General features: G+C 38.3%; 1 protein-coding gene across 1 annotated transcript in view; it reads left to right on the forward strand.

Moving 5' to 3' along the window:
• The window catches only part of LOC104917577 (vascular endothelial growth factor receptor 1-like), a 51832-nt gene that overhangs the window by 7771 nt on the left and 26778 nt on the right, over positions 1-17283 (forward strand). Inside the window, exons 4-10 of the mRNA XM_010728981.2 lie at positions 2746-2870; positions 8356-8518; positions 8606-8742; positions 10253-10427; positions 11696-11813; positions 13728-13897; positions 14277-14436. Of these exons, the coding sequence (XP_010727283.1) occupies positions 2746-2870; positions 8356-8518; positions 8606-8742; positions 10253-10427; positions 11696-11813; positions 13728-13897; positions 14277-14436 (1048 nt within the window). The remainder of the gene's footprint in view (positions 1-2745; positions 2871-8355; positions 8519-8605; positions 8743-10252; positions 10428-11695; positions 11814-13727; positions 13898-14276; positions 14437-17283) is intronic.

Below are 17283 nucleotides of genomic sequence, written 5' to 3' on the forward strand. Positions count from 1 at the left end.
AAAGACCATCAAGATCATCCAGCTGTCAATCCATCAACACCATGCCCACTAAACCACATCCTTCAGTGCCACATCTCCAAATTTCTTGAACGCCTCCAGGGACGGTGACTCCACCGCTTCCCTGGGCACACTATTTTATGTTTAGAACTTTCAGAACCTCAAAGTATGTGAAACTGGCTCAGAAGAGCACTGGCAGGAGTTTGGATCATCCCAGATGTGTTCCCAGCCAACTTCCAAGGAAGGGGAAATATGGCATTTACCTCTCTGTAGGAAAGAATTTGGAGGAAGTGTAGTGGCAGCCACTGGCTATTGCTAAAGCTGTGATGGGAGGGAAAGAAGAAAAAAGAAGCAAGATGTGCTATTATTTAACTGAGAGAAGGAACTCCATGTCATTGGTGTACTCTGTTCTGGTGCTGTGGGTTCAGCTCTGTCTGCACCATGCTGGGAGACCCTGCAGCAGATCCTGGTCTTAAAGTACTGAGTATCCCCTAATGGCCATTAAGACGGAAGGAGAATAAAATCAAAGGGAATCAGGAAAAGCCTCCACACTCATTATGAAAACAAAACTGTGCTAGGAAACATGATGTGTATTCCTTTTAATCAAAAGCAGGAAGGCATTTGGAGCACTTGGGGCCATCAATTGCCCTCCGGCCCATGGCGGAAGTCCCAGTGATGTCAATAGGAGCTCTGCACGCGAATCATAGGGCATGGAGTCAGCTCCTTCTGTCCCTGTGCCTTGGCATGCCACTGCAGGAACTTACTGGGGAAGGTTGTCACCAAGCTTTGAAGCTTACCTAGAGGAGTCAGGCATTTTGTTGATTTTTATAAAGCACTCCATTGACTTCTTCAGATGTGAAAGTGCATTGCTACTGGAAAAGGAAAAAAAAATCCTAAACATGGTGTTTTGTGCTCATTTCCTGTCCCTGACTTTGGATGGACTAAACTGCACAGCCCCCATGGCCTTGCTGTTGGCATCAGTCAGTGGTGACACTATGTCTGCAGACAGCACTGCTAATCTCCAGAGCAGCTCTTCCACACTCTTGGAATGATCTGGAGATTATCATACAGGAAAGTACTTTGCAGAGCTTGCTGGTTTGGGGCTGCAGCTCTTAATTTTATGACAAAGACGAACAAGTCTTTGGGGAGCAGTAAATCTATTTTTCTGTTGATGTTAAGGGACAGGTGACCTCTTCCATGGCTGTGACCCATGAAAAAAAACAAAAAAAGTTATTTTCACCATGCTACAAACAGGTTCAATCTTGGTCTTTCCTTGAATCGTATTGCAAAGGAAATTAACCTAACACATCCTTAGAGTACTTTTTATTACATATGCATCCTCCATTACTCATAAGTTCCTTTTGTGATCTCGGCGAATGTTTAACACCTATTGTTAAATAAAGCATTGTGATAGCCTCATTTCATATAGTATATGTTACATATTCACAAAACCTCTTTGGGAAAACTTTTTCAGTATCCTGGGGTACACTTAAGATACTCGACCTTAGGATTCTCCCTCATATCTATATTAGGGTAGAATTTGCTTCTCTTCCTATTAGGTGTTTCAAACAAAAGTATTTTTGCATATCATAAGAAAGAAGATTCTAAGGGCAGAACAGTATTATGACAGTAGGAAGTGCAGATCGTACTTATGAAGGAGAAGAAAAGGCAATGCATTTAAAGAACTACTTGAGTGCAGGTCAATATGCAGAATTCTGGTAGCATTACTGTTTAAGGTTTTGTAAAGGGTCAATTCTTGCTGGTTATACTCATTTCTTTTCCAAGAAGGATTTCCATTGTTATTTGTATGGCTTTTGACTGAGTGAAAATAGTAGGATTTGCCTGAAAAAACATTGGAGCCATAGATAAGCGTGGAACTAAGATCTAAGTGTTCCACTTTTTCAAGAATTAAAAGCCAAAACTTACATGAATTTGGAGGTAGTCTCTTTGCACTTTGAGTCAAACCAAACCTTCACATCTCAACACCTGCAAAGAAGATTTGGAGTCAGAGCCGGTGGCTTGAGCCCCTCTTTGTTAACTGGCTCAAACAATAGCAGCAGCAGTGTTCCCTGTTCCCAGTGCAAGCTATTTATGACAATGCCCTTTGTTAACGAGGTTGTTCGAGGGACGAACAACCAAGCTTTCGTTATTGAGTTGAATGAAATAAATGCTTTCCTGGCATTTTCCTTATCACAAAAGAGATACATAGGTATTGTGACAGTGGGAAGGAGAAGAATAGTTAACTCTTGCTAGCCCATATTCTGAGAGTGTGGCTGGAAATATGAATGAATAATAGAGTTTTCATAGCAAAGTCAGTGTGTTGTTTTTTGGTGATTTTATTTTCTGCCATTGATTTTCTTTGTTAAGAGCATGAACATCTCTTGCGTAATGTTTCCTGATAAGTGAATTTCAGCTTATATCTCATAACTACTTCTCCAGAAACACCTTGAAGAAAGAAAGGCATCTTCCGGCAGTAGATACAATGCTATAATGAGAAAAAATGTATGCAAATTCCCCTGCGTTTTAAAGGAGATACCGAAGTACTGGTGTTGACATTTAGAGATAAATGTATTTTCAAACATTCAGTAACGTTTTTCTGAAGTTGTTTAGATAAAAGTAAGCAGAAGAGTAATTTGAGGACTTTTCATTACAAATAGGATTGATCGGATCTTTCCAGGTTGTTACAATTTCCATGCACTCTCTGAAGATTTCATATATTAACCTTTTCTTCTTCTTCTTTTCCCGCAGATACAAGCAATCCATTTGTAGAGATGCACAGTGATATACCTAAAATAATACACATGACGGTGGGAAAAGAAATGATCATTCCTTGCAGAGTCACAGCACCAAACATTGCTGTCACGTTAAAAAAGGTACTGCAATCCAAGCATACTCTGACAGTGTTCTTGCTGATGTGGATGCTGCTGCATTTTGTTGTTGTTTAGAACTATTGTGGAGATTTTAACCTATTTCAACTACTTAGTGTTTTTTAAATAGATTTCTGGGTGTCAGCACGTTTAGAAGTATTTCAGCTCAGGCGGATTGGTCTCGTATTTTAAAAAAGTGCTTCGTCAGATCTCTTACACTGGATGAGAGTTTTCTAAACTTTAGTGTTTTGTACATTTTTATTGAAGGTCCATTGTTACTAAGAAGTTTAACTTCTGAATACAAAGGTTTCTCAAGCTCTGGAGGGAATTTCTTGTTAGAAGAAATTTCTTCCCTCCTCTTCCCCTGTCCTACCTCCTCTTTCCTCTCCTCCTGTCGGCTGGAACAGCCTGGAGATGTGCTGTGTCTGCATAGGGTATTTCTTCAAACTTTTCCCTTCCCCTTCAACTTTGTTTCTTACTTTTCTGTCCAAAAGCCCTTATCAAACAGCACACAACTTCTCTTTGTAGGGAAATTTGTGCAGGATTTGAGCTGGTGGGTACAGTTACAGAAAATCTGAGCATTTTTCGTGTTTTAGAGTAGGCATTTCTTTCCTAAGTACCTTAAGAACTGTGGAGTTAAGTGACTGCATGCACGTAGTAAAGTGCATAGTATTGGGACAGAGAATGGTGCCTCTTTTTTAGAGTTCTTTTGTTTGCCTTAAAAATCATGTGGAGGTTCCAGTGATGTTTCTAAAAAAATATTTATATGTATATATATATGGAGTTCTATACATAGATACATAGTGGAACAAATGTTCAGCACTTTGATGAGGTAGCAATTTATTTATTTCGTAATAGAATAGTATGTGATTGCTGAAAGCAACCTAAATGCAGAGAAAAGAAAGTAACTCCCAAGTAATGTGACTGCGCACATGAATGCTCACACATGCACACACACTAGCAAGAGCTGTATCAGAGATGGATGATGCAGAAGACTCTGTGGCTATAGAATCACAAGTAAGCGGGACTTGGCTTTCTGTAGGATGCATGATGTAAAGTGAGGACTTATCTGGGCGCTGTGGTGCTGCATCTGAAATCTCAGCATATTAAGTTTGTAGCTGAGAAAATTCCTCTCAGAGTTCTCATCTTATGAAACAATGTAAAAAGCAAATCGTTCTCCTTATTTGGAGGAGGTTGAGGCACATCTACTCTCTTATATCAGCTTGCCCTTAGATCGGAGTTGTGGTGATGATACATCTTTCCAACATCAAAACCAGATGTAATACTCTAGAAGAAGAAAGAGGAGGTGAGCCAAGTATTGAAAGAAAGGATCGGTTGCTTACATGTTTTGCATTCCAGGAAAAAGAAATGTGTTCCCAGCATTTCCTGAACTATGTAAATTGCAATGCATTACATCATATCTTACTTTATCTATCATCTGTGACATTCATCTGTGAAGATTCCAGCAAATTTTTCCTCACATTACAATTAAGATATGTGCTGAATGCATTTCCCATCTGCTAGTATATTGCTTCTGGAGAGCTGGCAAAAGCCAATCTATTTTTTCCATTTAGCATTAAAGGAAGAAGCCATTGTCCCCATAATGCAATCCTCTGGAGCTAGAATGAAAATCCTAGCATTAGTTTCATTAAATTCTGTATTTTATATTGCCAGGGAGTAAAAATATGGAATATTTTTTGTAATCGCTCTCTTTTGAAAGGACTCATGAGTAAAGTTGCATGAACAGTGCCTCCAGCACCTTGTTCCTGTGCAGTGCTACTTTATAGTTGTAGTGGACAATGTGGGAAAGGTATATTATCCATTTCAACACTACAAATGATTTTATTACTAAAACTGCATCATTACATTGATCATCATTTTTGAGATATTGCATTATTCTAACTTCCAGGCTGAACACTCGTACAAATTGTGTTGTATAGCATGAGAATCATATGCAAAGTAGGATTCTTAAAAACGGAGAAGGAAATAGGGATGGAGATTTTCATTCCTATTTCAGAACCAACCTTCAGGTCCTATTACAATCTATATCTGCAGTAGCTGGTAGCCTTTCTCTACCTCACTGTATGATGAAAAGGTGAAATCAATTTATGGTTTTGACCTTAGGCTTAATAGTGATATCCACAACCTCTGAAACAATTGTTACTTTTGGTATGATTCTAACAGTCTCGTTCAAAATTCCTAAAATAAGATAAAACTTTTTGCAACTAAGGTATGCACTTCTCTTGTTTCTTCATCTGAACTTGTCTTGCTAAATGGACAAAGCATCCCCTTTGGTATGATGGTTTGATCCTCTGTTTATTCCACTTTTGGATTCTCATAAAGTCAACAACACCATTAGCAGGAACAGAACTGAATATGTTTTGGAGTAAAATAAAAGGAACAAGAAGAGAGAAAAATAATTTTCTGAAGATGGTGAGAAACCACACATCTGGACAGTTTGATTCTTAATAATGCCACCTCATCCTTCTCAAAGTGGTGTAAGGGGGAACATGAAAGAAAGGACAAACATTCAACACTCAAATTTACGTGTTTTGCTTTACTTTCAGATGTGTTTTTTTCCATGAAAATCTGCATTTGCAGACATGTGTGGCCATACATTGACTATGTACTCTTGATCATATGTGCATATGCAAAACCTTGTGATAGTACTGTGTTAATGCCACTTCGTACACACAAAAAATGTCAGTGGCTAGTATCAAGCAAAGAAGGAGGCACAGCCTGTGACAAAATTCATTGAGGTCTAGTTTGAAATAAAAAAGGCAAAAGGCCAATACTGCACTGGGATCCACAGCGCTGTGGCATATACAGTTCAGTATGTAGAGAGTAAATTCCACATTTACTGCAGCCATCACAACAAATGGCTTCTTTGAATGCTTCTTTCTATCTGCTGGTTTCCATTTGTAATCTGTTATTTCACCTGGCTTTTTCCTCTGCTGCTTCAGTAGAGATCGTGCTGTTTCAGCTCGATGTTGCTTCATGGACCTCCTGGACGGTGGTGAATGAGTGGCCAAGCTCTGTGGCATGGCCATGAGCTGCTGGACCCTGCTTTGGCAGGTGTGAACCAGGTGGTCCCCAGAGTAACTTCCAATGTCAGTTACTCTGTGGTCCTAGGATCCTCTGTCCCATGCTATCACAACACCATGTAATCACAATACCATATCTCTGCCTGGTTGCCTGGATGCTGGTGTTTCTGCTTAGGGTAGAATCAAGCCTTGCATGTTGCTATGAGAGTGGGAAACAGGTCACTTGAACCAGTGGGATGGTAGAGGGTAGACGGGTAAGAAAGAGAAGTATCAAGTAACTATTTAATACAGAGTTAATGCATTTGTCAAGAAACATCAAGCTGGAGAAATTCTGAGGCTCTGTCTTGACTCTATCTTCTTGATGTATATGAAAGCATAGGAGAATATGCTCAAACTTTCTTCCACTGAAGCAGAGAAGCATAAATCTAGCTGAAGCCCTTGAAGGCATGATTATGAGCTAGTTAAACCAAAGCTTGGATATTTGCTTTTGAGACAGAAATGGCAAAAGAGTTCTTAGAGTCCAAGATATGGTTGAATGGTAGCCAGCAGGCTATAATGTAATGGCTTTAGTTATGTGTGTGTAACATACACTTCCCCTGTGATTTGCGTGCTTATTATAGTATCTTATCAGCTGTTGTAAAGATAAAGAATTCTACCTCAGCACTTTTATGCTCCCTGTAATTATTGTTCCTTTGATTCATCGTGTGTTTCTGTTAGAGGAAATGTCTTGAGACAAGTTGAGGTGAGCCCAAGGGCAGTTTGCGGTGCACACTATGTGGGCAGCACAGAAGGTGCCATGTTTGGGGGATGCTGTGCCGTGCAGGATGGCACCAGGTAGCTGGCAGCGACCCATGCTGGCTGTGGCTGGAGAAGAGAGGGCTGGCCAGCACGCAAGTCCTCTGCTCAAATTAAGGGGAAGAAGGTGAAGAGAGGGATGCCATGAGACTGGGATCACAGAGAGAGATTGTTGGTCTGCAAGCTGACCCAGGGATGGAAGTGAATAGGTATGCTCTTTGCTTAGGATGCTATTTCATTAAAACTCTGCTACAAGTTGTGATACTCTGATTATTTCTTTAAAATTTATTGGATTTTTATTTTAATAAAAAACAGGTGAAGATGATTCACGTGTTTAAAATCTGTTGGGATGTGGTGCTCAGGGACATGATTTAGCAGAGGGTTGTTAGTGTTAGGGTAGTATGGTTAGGTTGCGGTTGGACCTGACGATCTTTAAGGTCTTTTCCAACCTGAGCAATTCTATGGTTCTATACACTGTCTTAAAAGAAAAAGAAAAAGAAAAAAAAAAAAAAAGGTAAATTTCACCATAAAAGCAATCTTTATGAAAGTAGATTTGTAACCAGGCTTTGTACTCATGTATGATCTCTGTGTTACCCAAGCAGTGGCATTTATTCTACCAATAAGGCTGTGTAACAGCAAACAAGCATTGATGTGAAAATAAGAGGTGTTGCCTGAGCCTCAATGTCCATGTCATACTTTGTCTTTCCAAATTTTTTTATTTCTTATTAAATTGGGGCTTAAAAATCAAAGAATACTGAAGAAAATCTGTTCTGCTGACAGAGTCGACACTTGATCCCACACAGGCATATTTTAGTCTGCATTAGACCTCAGGTCATAAATTTATAAAACTTCTGATGGCTTTGCATTAATTACTTGCTGGGTCCTTAATTTCTGAGGGACTTAGAAGTGCCAATTTTTTGTGCTGAACACTTCTCCTCTGGAAATATTTAGTGTTTCAAGCTGTCCTTTCAAAATCACTACTCAGTATGACTTTCCTCATTGAGTATGAACTGTGGTTTTCATATCTGAGAAGGTTTTGTGGCTTTGAAATTTGAGTTCATGTTGTATGTAATGACTTAGAGAGATGTGTGCTCTGTGATGTGTCAGCTCTGGAACAAGTTGGGTTTTTTAAATGCCTTTCTTTTTTTGACAGTCTAGTCCTTTAGACAGCATTAACCTGAGGCAGATCAGATTGAATCCTGAATTTGTTAAAGCCACAAAATGACAGCAAATCAAGTCCGTTTGTCACCGCCATTGAAAAATGTGTGTTTGTGTCTCTGTGGTAACACCAGGACTCTTAATTGCAAAGGTTCTCCAAGAAGAGCACTTTTGCTGCCAACTGGAAGCCAACAGAATAACAGCCCAAGCACTGAGGCTAATGATAGTGTCAATCTATTGTGTCATAAATTACATCCTGTTATAAATAATGAAATCTTGGAAACAAATAAAACATTCACTTTCTTTACTCAGATTTTTTTCTCTACTTTGTGATGAAAATGTGACTTGAAAAATTTGCATAATTAAATGTCATCCTTTCTACTTTGATTGACATATTTTTTATTTTTCTTCCCACTCCTTTTTTTGGAGGTTGTTTTGATTAGAGCGTGGCATGAGGATAAGTTGTTTTTATGATGTGTGCTTGCCACTTTTAGATTCCCAGAGAAACCCTAATTCCTGATGGCAAAACGATAATCTGGGACAACATGAGAGGCTTCAGAATACCTGAGGCAACCTACAGATTCATAGGGCTCCTGAGCTGTGAGACGACCATTGGTGGGCACAAGTATAGCACGAAGTACCTAACGCACCGAGAGAGTAAGTGGCTTTCCCCGCTCTCCCTCTTTTGGAAGGCATTCTGCCCTGGGGATGTTTCTGAATTCTCCTTTTCTTCATGATGTGCAGCCAACACAATTTTTGACATTAAGTTGAGCACCCCACGCCTTGTCAAGCTGCTGAAGGGAGACAGCCTGGCAATCAACTGCACAGTCAAGGCAGCCTGGAACACCCGTGTGCAAATGACGTGGACTTATCCTGGGGAGGTGAGTGCTGGGGCTGAAAGGGAGTAATGGGATGTTCCCATAGATCATACTGCATCTTGCATCCCAGGAAGAATTCTGCCTGAAAATGCTTGCCATGTTTTGCATTCCATCTCTGTGACCCTTGCTGACATGGCTTTTAAGATTTTTTTTCCCCTCTTTTCTTTCTGGTGGTTAATTGAATAAGTAAACATGTTTACACAGTGTACTCTACTATATTGCATAATCACGGGTGAGCACTAGAATTCTTTCATCCCTGGAAGCTTCTTTTCGACCTGAGGAAATGATAGAAATTTATCACTCAGTCCCAGGCAGGGGCTCTCTCTTGTGACTGAAAGTTTTCGTTGAGGCTGTCTTTCTTTACATTCATTTCAAAGACTGGCAGACAGTCAGGCACCCGACTCAGGCATGTTTAGAAAAGATATTTTGATTTAGCTAGCCAAAATCTCATTTGTTAAGTGTCACATGAACAATCCACTTGTTTTGACAGCTACAGGAATGATCTTGAATGTACTTCTCCTCCCATCACGTTGGGAGCATCCTCATAAATATTTGTCACTTATAGAATAACTGCCAGGAGTTTGTGTAAAGCTGATAAGAAATTTGACATTAGTTTAAGGTTTACAACTCCCATTCCTTTCATGTCAGTTTGATTTATGCTGATGATTCAAGTCAAGATCATTTATTATGTCACTCATTGTGCCTAATCACAAGCTAAAGTTATGAATACATTATGCAGGGAAGATTAATGCAATAATTTCTTGCATGTTGTAGGCATTTTCCTTGGCGTTTTTTCTCCACAGAAGTAAAGAACTTAGCAAAAAGAAATGCTCCAAATATACTGGATTTGTTCACCATTGCCTTACCAAGCCTTAGCGTAGCACCACACTTGTGAAACTCTGCTTGGGTTTTATTTGGACAGTCACTGAAGGGTGTTCGGTGTTTATAAGACCACAGCAATGTCCTGGGTTAAATAAACTTTGAGGCCAAAGGCTGAGGGGGAGTTGCAGGAAATAACTCCTCAGCCTCGCATTATCTTCAATTCCACCCTGTTACTCCTTTGCCAAATCTTCTCTGTCACTTTTCCATCTATAGCGTTTCCAGAATTCTCCCCTTCTTGTGTTAAAGCCCTCATTTTCTATATGTCTGCCAAGCTGTGTACTGCCTTTCATGTGCCAGCTCAGGGTTTTTCATGAGCAATGCTGGGCGAAGAGTGGGGAGCTGAGCACAGTTCTATGGCAGGCTGTGCAGATGGGTTGGTCTTCATCTGGAAAGGAGGAGTTTGGATGCTACTACAACTTGAATGGAAGTAAGAATGAACTGCCAGATGAAGTTACTTTCTATTTTTATTGTTGATTCTTTGGAAATTTTAGGCAACCTTTTCAGGTTCGTCCTGTGCAAAAGGGCCTGGATATACATTGTTTTAAAACTTGGTGGTAGAACAGCCAATTGAAAATCATAATGTTCATGAAAATTTGATTCAGCTCTTTCATGTTAATTTTTACTTTAACAGGCCATGAAAAGAGGTTCTGTAACACAGCGCATTGACCAGAAGAATAGAGAAGCCAATGTTTTTTACAGTATTCTTGTTATTGACAAAGTTCGTGATATTGATAAAGGCCAGTATGCCTGCCATGTGAAGAGTGGACCATCAAACAAATTAGTCAACACGACAGTCATAGTTTATGGTAAGAAATACCTTGAATATGTAAAATAGCGAATGCTTGCTTACCAAGTTCAGTCACACAATAGCTTTTTATCTTGATAAAAAGTGGAAAGAAATTTCTAGCCTGGCCATCATAGATAGAAAAAAGGGAGACCAGTGAAAATAAACGCCTTTTGTTCCATGACTGTTTTGTCTTGCTGACAGTAGATGCATTAGTTTAGTTTGATCACTCATTCCTGCCATGACTTGTGATACCCTGTTCTCAATCGGTTCTGACAGTTCAGTTCCTCTTCTACAGTACTTGCTCCACTGCTCCCTATGCAACATGAAGAAGAAACAGACACACTGGCTCTACATGGAGAAGACAGCTGCTAAATCATTTGCAAAACTGAAACAAGTCAGAGAAGCTGGGGCTGTTGAAGCTAGCCTGTAAACTCTTATTTGTGTAAACAGCCTCATCTATGGGATACTCACATTGGAAAAAGACTATGTGAATAAGGGTTTGCTGAATCAGAGTTGTGTCTTTAGGTATAATCTGACTTATGCAATTAAACTACTGAGTTGTCTTGAAAATGTTCTTTTCAGTGCGTGCTGTAAATGTGACTAAATATTGCGCTTACTTAATACATACGCAATATCCATATCCAATCCATAATGTGAGTAAATATTGCACTGTGGATACTGTCAAAGGACACTCAATTTCTTTTTCACATTTTATATATTTTATTTTGTTTAATTGCATTTTGGAAAAAAATTGTGTTCTATAAATGTTGTGTTTTTTCACCTCCGATGAAATGCACCAATTCATCAGAGTTTGAAATAGGGGGCAATACAACTGGAAAAGAATGAATTCCAGCAAGTTGAGGTTGTTCCAATGAAGTGATAAAGATATGTTTGTTGGATGAAACAACTGTTTACCAATGCTAGAGAAAATTTCTGTCTTTTCCTTTGCTGTTTTTCTGAAGATCACTTAATTCTTCTCCAAACAAATATTTTATTTTGGAACATCCACTGATTCTCAGCCTTCAGGGGAGGAGAGATCATCTGTTCATCTAGTTCATCTTCCTGTATACCATGAACATTTTTCTTTTTTTTTTTTTGACTGAAGCATAATGTGAATCTGACAAGAGTGTATCTTTTCTATGTAGATCATGGCTTGGGAATTGTATCTCAGTTTCTTTTATATTCTTCTCTTTAGGAGGGCTGGTTGCCATGTGGGAAGAGCAACTCTTTTTTTTCAGGGTGAAAATCATTAACATGAGTGCACTCTTTTCCTTTTATTTCTTTAAGATAAGAGATTCATTAATTTGAAACATCGAAGAAAAACTATGCTGGAGGCTGTAGCAGGAAGAAAGTCCTATCGCTTGCCAATGAAAGTGAAGGCATTTCCCTCTCCAGAGGTTACATGGTAGGATAACAATTACTTCCAACATATACACTAGATCTCTTCTTAAATGAAAAAATGATATGTTGATAAAATATTCTAATAAAACCCCTTAAAATGGCAATAAAATGGGGACAACATAATTGTTGATTTTGATTGGACTTTTCATGGTCTTTCTGAGTTTTAAGAATTTAAAAGAACATCATCTCCATTATGCATGTTCTAAATAGGATGCCTGGAAAGTTTAAAGTTTAGGTCCTCAAATACACTGGATACGTCTCCTACTAAAATCAGTGGACAGTCTAAAGCTGTATTTACTGGTCTTGACTGAATCAGTGCATCCTACATCATGCAGACCTGAATTTGCCTTTTAGACATAATGAGTTGATTCATACAGCCATGGACTATGTGAAGGGCAGTGGAAGTGGGCTTTGTTATATGGCAATCTGCCAGTTTTAGGTCTACATTAGTGACCAGAGCTTTCACTTTGGCTCAAGTTTACTGAGCTAAGGAATCTTTTAAACAGTTTTTTGTCTTAACCACCTTTCTATAAAACAATGTTATCTACTTGTGATCTCAAGGTGCTTGGGTTTTTTTGTTGTTGTTTAAATAATTTTAAATAGCAATAGCTCTGGCTCAATTCATTGACTTTAACAAAGAGTCTATGACAAGAATGATTAAGAAAACAAACCATACATACACGAACAGTGAGAGTTCATGTTACTCACAGCCAGAAATTATTTTTGTTCCAAACATTTTGTTTTATTTTTACAATCCCCTCTGCATTTACAGCTCCACATGGAAAATTAATGGATGAAAGTGAAGATGATACTTGCCGTTTATATGATGTTTTCTGTTTTTTAATGGTTGGGCTTGTTGATTGCATGTTTACATCTAAATCTTCTGGGGAAAAAAAAATCTAGTTAAACATAAGAGTATTAATTTATTTATTACTGTGAAGCTGATAAAACACTAGAATAAGTTGTCCAGAGAGGCTGCAGATTCTCCATCTCATGAGATGTTTAAAATCTGACTGGCCATGGTCCTGGACAACCTGATGATCTTGACTTAAGCAAGGGGGTGGACAGGCAATCTTCAGAGGTTCTTTCAGCCTCAAACATTCTGTAGTTCTGTGAAATATGTGTACAGTGAAATGCCTAAATTCATGATCCTTAGAACCATTTTTTAGGGCTTCTCTATTGACTGAAAGAGCTTTCTGTAAACACTAGAACACAAGAATCAATCTAGTTAAGCCCATGATCACAGTGAAGCGGCTGCACTTTTCTACTAACATCACATAAGTCTTCATTCAACAACCTACAAAAGTGTGTTTTTTGCCATGTTTAAACATTGAATAAAAATGCTTATTCAGGAATCTGTGTGTGAAGTAACACTTCTCTCTTTCTGTGTTGACTTTCTGTTATCTTTAAAAACATTCTCTATGATAGCAGGATATCTGATTCTTAAGTGCTTATCTAATCTACTTACTCTTCCTCTTCCTAAAATCACAGCTGTGCTTAGGCTACACTAATACTTTGTCCTGGGACGTATAATGAAGCCAAAAGAAATGGTTGGTGCTGGGTGATGCAACATTTATTTGTGTGACTGACTTGTAGTCAAAATGGCTGTCTTCTAGACAACACAACACAAGCAGGGAAAGATGGGATCTTCAGAGACATGGTTCCAATTTTCAGAAACTCTCAAATATTATAGAGCCCTATTGGATCCTTATCAATTTTAACATGTAGAAATGCTGTACATCAGCAATCTGTAAGGGAAAGTAAACCAGATGTTAGATTGGTAAGATTCTGGTAAACAGAATCTAAGCTTGTAAATTCTGTCCTTGCCCAAAGATCAAAAAATTGGAAATGAAGAAACATAGGCTGTTAAAGCACCTCTATTTTTCAATTATTTTATTACTGGACTTCTTCTGAACAGGTTAAAAGATGGGTTGCCTGCTGCTGAAAAGTGTGCCCGGTACATGGTTAAAAATTATTCATTAATCATCAAGGATGTTGCTGAGGAAGATGCTGGGAACTACACTATAATATTGAGCTTACGACAGTGGAACTTATCGAAGAATCTTACAGTCACTCTTAAAGTAAATGGTGAGTTTGCACTTGTTCCCACACTTGTCAACATAAACTCTAAGCTCTCATTGAACAGTTCGTCTTGCATGGTCCAGGTTGCAGTGGACTTTTTCATGAACACAAATCCAAGCCCGAGGTGTGGGGATGAAGGACTCGTCTTGAAATCAGCAAATGGACACTGGTTTCCATTGGAAGGGCTTCTATCTTCCACGGTCATGTGCTAGTTCCTGATTACTTAAATGTGTTAGTAATTGCTCATCTGATACGACTTTGTCCTGCTGTTTTTCTTTCTTCTCCTGGGGACTTTTTTGATTACTCACCCTGCAGGAATGCAGTATTGTCATGATCATTGGAAACGAGCTGCTTTTAATTGCTTTCCAATTTTTACTTCTTATAGTGAAACCGCAGATATATGAAAATGCTGTGTCATCATTCCCTGATCCAAATCTGTATTTATTGAGCAGCAAACAAGTGCTGACATGCACCGTGTATGGTATTCCTCCGCCAAAAATAACATGGATGTGGTATCCCTGTAGACAAAACCATTCTAAAACAAGGTAGGAAAGCTTCTTTACTTATATTTAGTCTTCCCTTCCATTTTTACCTAAAGACTACCTTAACAATAAAGCTCACTGTGACTGTTGTTTAGTTAGTAAACTAAATATGTATTTAATCAATGTATTTTTAAGTAAACATGCAGAAACAATGCAGGGTTTTTTTCTGCATCATTATTTGAGAATAGAGAGCAGTCATTGTTTCATGCTGTTGCTTATTTTCATTTATAGTTCACTGCTATTCATGCGTGCAGTGTTCAGAAGTGATAATTGCTTTTTAATTTTTATGATGTAAGCCTTGCAGGCAATGTCTTGCTAAGTGCACATTCTTTCTCATGGAGAAAACTTCCTTGCTTTTCTCCATGCTTTTGTCATCATGTAGTGATTCCACTGTGTGGGTTGTTTTTTTTTTTTGAAATTCAACAGAAACATTCTTTAAAACCTTCTCTATATGAAGGTCACATCTTTCTTATGATACATTGACTCATAGGTTCAGTTCAATAAGTTCATTCTCCAAATGATATTTCAACAGGGTAAAATATAAGTGGCATCATACAGGCTTATTCGATGCTGATGTGGCACCCGATTAACAAATCCTCTTTTATATTTAAGTTTTCTTTTGAACTTTGTGTCTGATGACAAGTTTGTATGTTGACTCATTTATCCAAAGCTCTTCCTGAATGCCAACATCTGGCACGGTCTTAACAATTAACACTAACAGTAGCATTAAGCTACTATTTTAGAGTTGAAACATGCAATATATTTGGAGCATAGAACAATAAAGATATTTAAGAACCTAATGAAAGATAAGAACTCAATATCTTCTGTCTCATTTGAAGGTGATCGTTTTACATGGGATTTAATTTCTTTATTCTTTAACACTTCCAAAGGATTGAGTTTTAGTGTCAATCCAGCCAAACATATACATACATACCTGCTTAAACATTGATATAGGTACTTAACTGCAAAAACACAAGACATCTGATAAAATGAAATAGGAAAATCACTGTATTTCATATTAAGGGTACCTGTAAGTGCTGGTCACCTCTTCTTGGGAGCACATGCTGCATTTTCCGTTACATCTCACTGCAAATGATAATGCAAATGAATGGCTTTCTGTGCCCATCTCACCAAGAGGTGGCACTAGCAATCTCTCCTTTTGCTAGAATAGGTAAAACCTGAAATTCTCAATTTCGAGGACAGGTAAGAGCAGCACTTCCCCACTCTTTTATGTTCTCTTTGAAGCACTGGTCACAAAAATTCCAAGTAATTATTTATTTTGCCTTGTAGGTATGAGGTGTAAGGTAAAAGAAATTGCTATTTCTTTTAAGCATAATCCCTGTGAAAGGTATATATGAACTTTTTAAATCTTTTAATTTCTTGCAAGAGTTTATGCATATTAATACATACTCTGGACTGAAATCACTGTGTGGCTGTGGTAAAACAGTTTACTCTTCTTTGAGAGTAGAAGTGAGGCTCTTCCACTGTCAAATATTTCCTTCCGTTAACAAGCTCTGCAGCACGGACCATGTCGTCAGCAGTAAAAATTAATATCCCCAAGCAAGTATTTAATAAAATGCTAAACTGTAGACTCCATTAAATCCTAATGAGAAATGTGTTTGAACAGGTGATCAAAGGAGAAAAGTAGCAATTTAAACATCAGCTATTGGCTCTGTTTCCAGTCTTGTTTCCAAATGGCCTTCATTATTGTTCTATGACAATTCTTTTTGCACTCTCCCCTTCCTTATCCTTCAAACTCTCATTGAAGAAGCAGTTTGGAATTCTTTAATGTTTTGCCTAAGATGACTGGAGTGACTCCCTGTGAAAAATATGGTGACAATTAAGTGTCACAAAATGGTAGGAATACCTGAATAATTACATTTTGTCTCCTACTCCAGGAGGGGAACAGGAAGCCTTGCAGCTGGCATGGTCAGCACAAGCCTTCTCCCTAAAGAATGGGAAAACCCTTTAATTCCACCTTTTTCGCCACTTTTCTCTCCTTGTGTGAGGTGATGCTTGCTTAAGCAACAGATTAATGATGAAGGTACTTTGTGCAGAAGATCAGAATTATGTCTTGTTCTCCCATCTCTGCTTTGGATTTATCTGCCCAGTATTAGATTTCCAAGGACAAAATGTTGCTCTGTTTGTGCTCACAGGTAGTGCCTATTTCTGTGCGCAGGTGAAAAAATAGTACCTTAAGTTGATAAACCAATGCAGGCTACCATTATTCATCATATTGCAGTATTGATTGTCATGAGTATTGATTTCTGGGTCCCGTGACAAAGGACAAAGCTCACTCTCTGAGGATATACATTTGGTTGCTGAAAGACCTTGCAGTGCACAGATCTTTTGGCTTCAAGATTAATATATATGCTTGACTTTACATTGCTGGGATATTATCACTGAATGCCGGGGAACGACTCATAGTGCAAATGTCAGGAGACATTTGTAGTTGTGAATGACCATTGCCTTTGGTCTCCTTAATAGAAACCATTAGGTACTCTGTCTGTTTCTTTCAGTTGCTGTTCCAGTTTTTCTGTTTCAAAAACACAAAAATAACTCAGTGGATTCAATTGATTAGAACAAAGTGCAGGTATATTTCAATGCTTTGTAATTAGTACAGTCAATTTCCATAACTCTCTGCATAACACCTTCTTCAGGCCAGTAACAGGTGACAAGCCAAATGTAACAGTTCCCATTGTTTCCTGGTAGCAAATTAAAAAAAATGTCGTAAAATTGCTCGACAAGTTTAACTTTTGGAATGCAGAAAACTGAGAACATCATTAAAATTCCATCTTATTCTTTTTCTTTTAAAATAACTTTGCTTAGCCAACTCTATTACCATTAAAT

Source organism: Meleagris gallopavo, chromosome 1, assembly GCF_000146605.3.
Source record: "Meleagris gallopavo isolate NT-WF06-2002-E0010 breed Aviagen turkey brand Nicholas breeding stock chromosome 1, Turkey_5.1, whole genome shotgun sequence".
Taxonomy (NCBI): domain Eukaryota; kingdom Metazoa; phylum Chordata; class Aves; order Galliformes; family Phasianidae; genus Meleagris; species Meleagris gallopavo.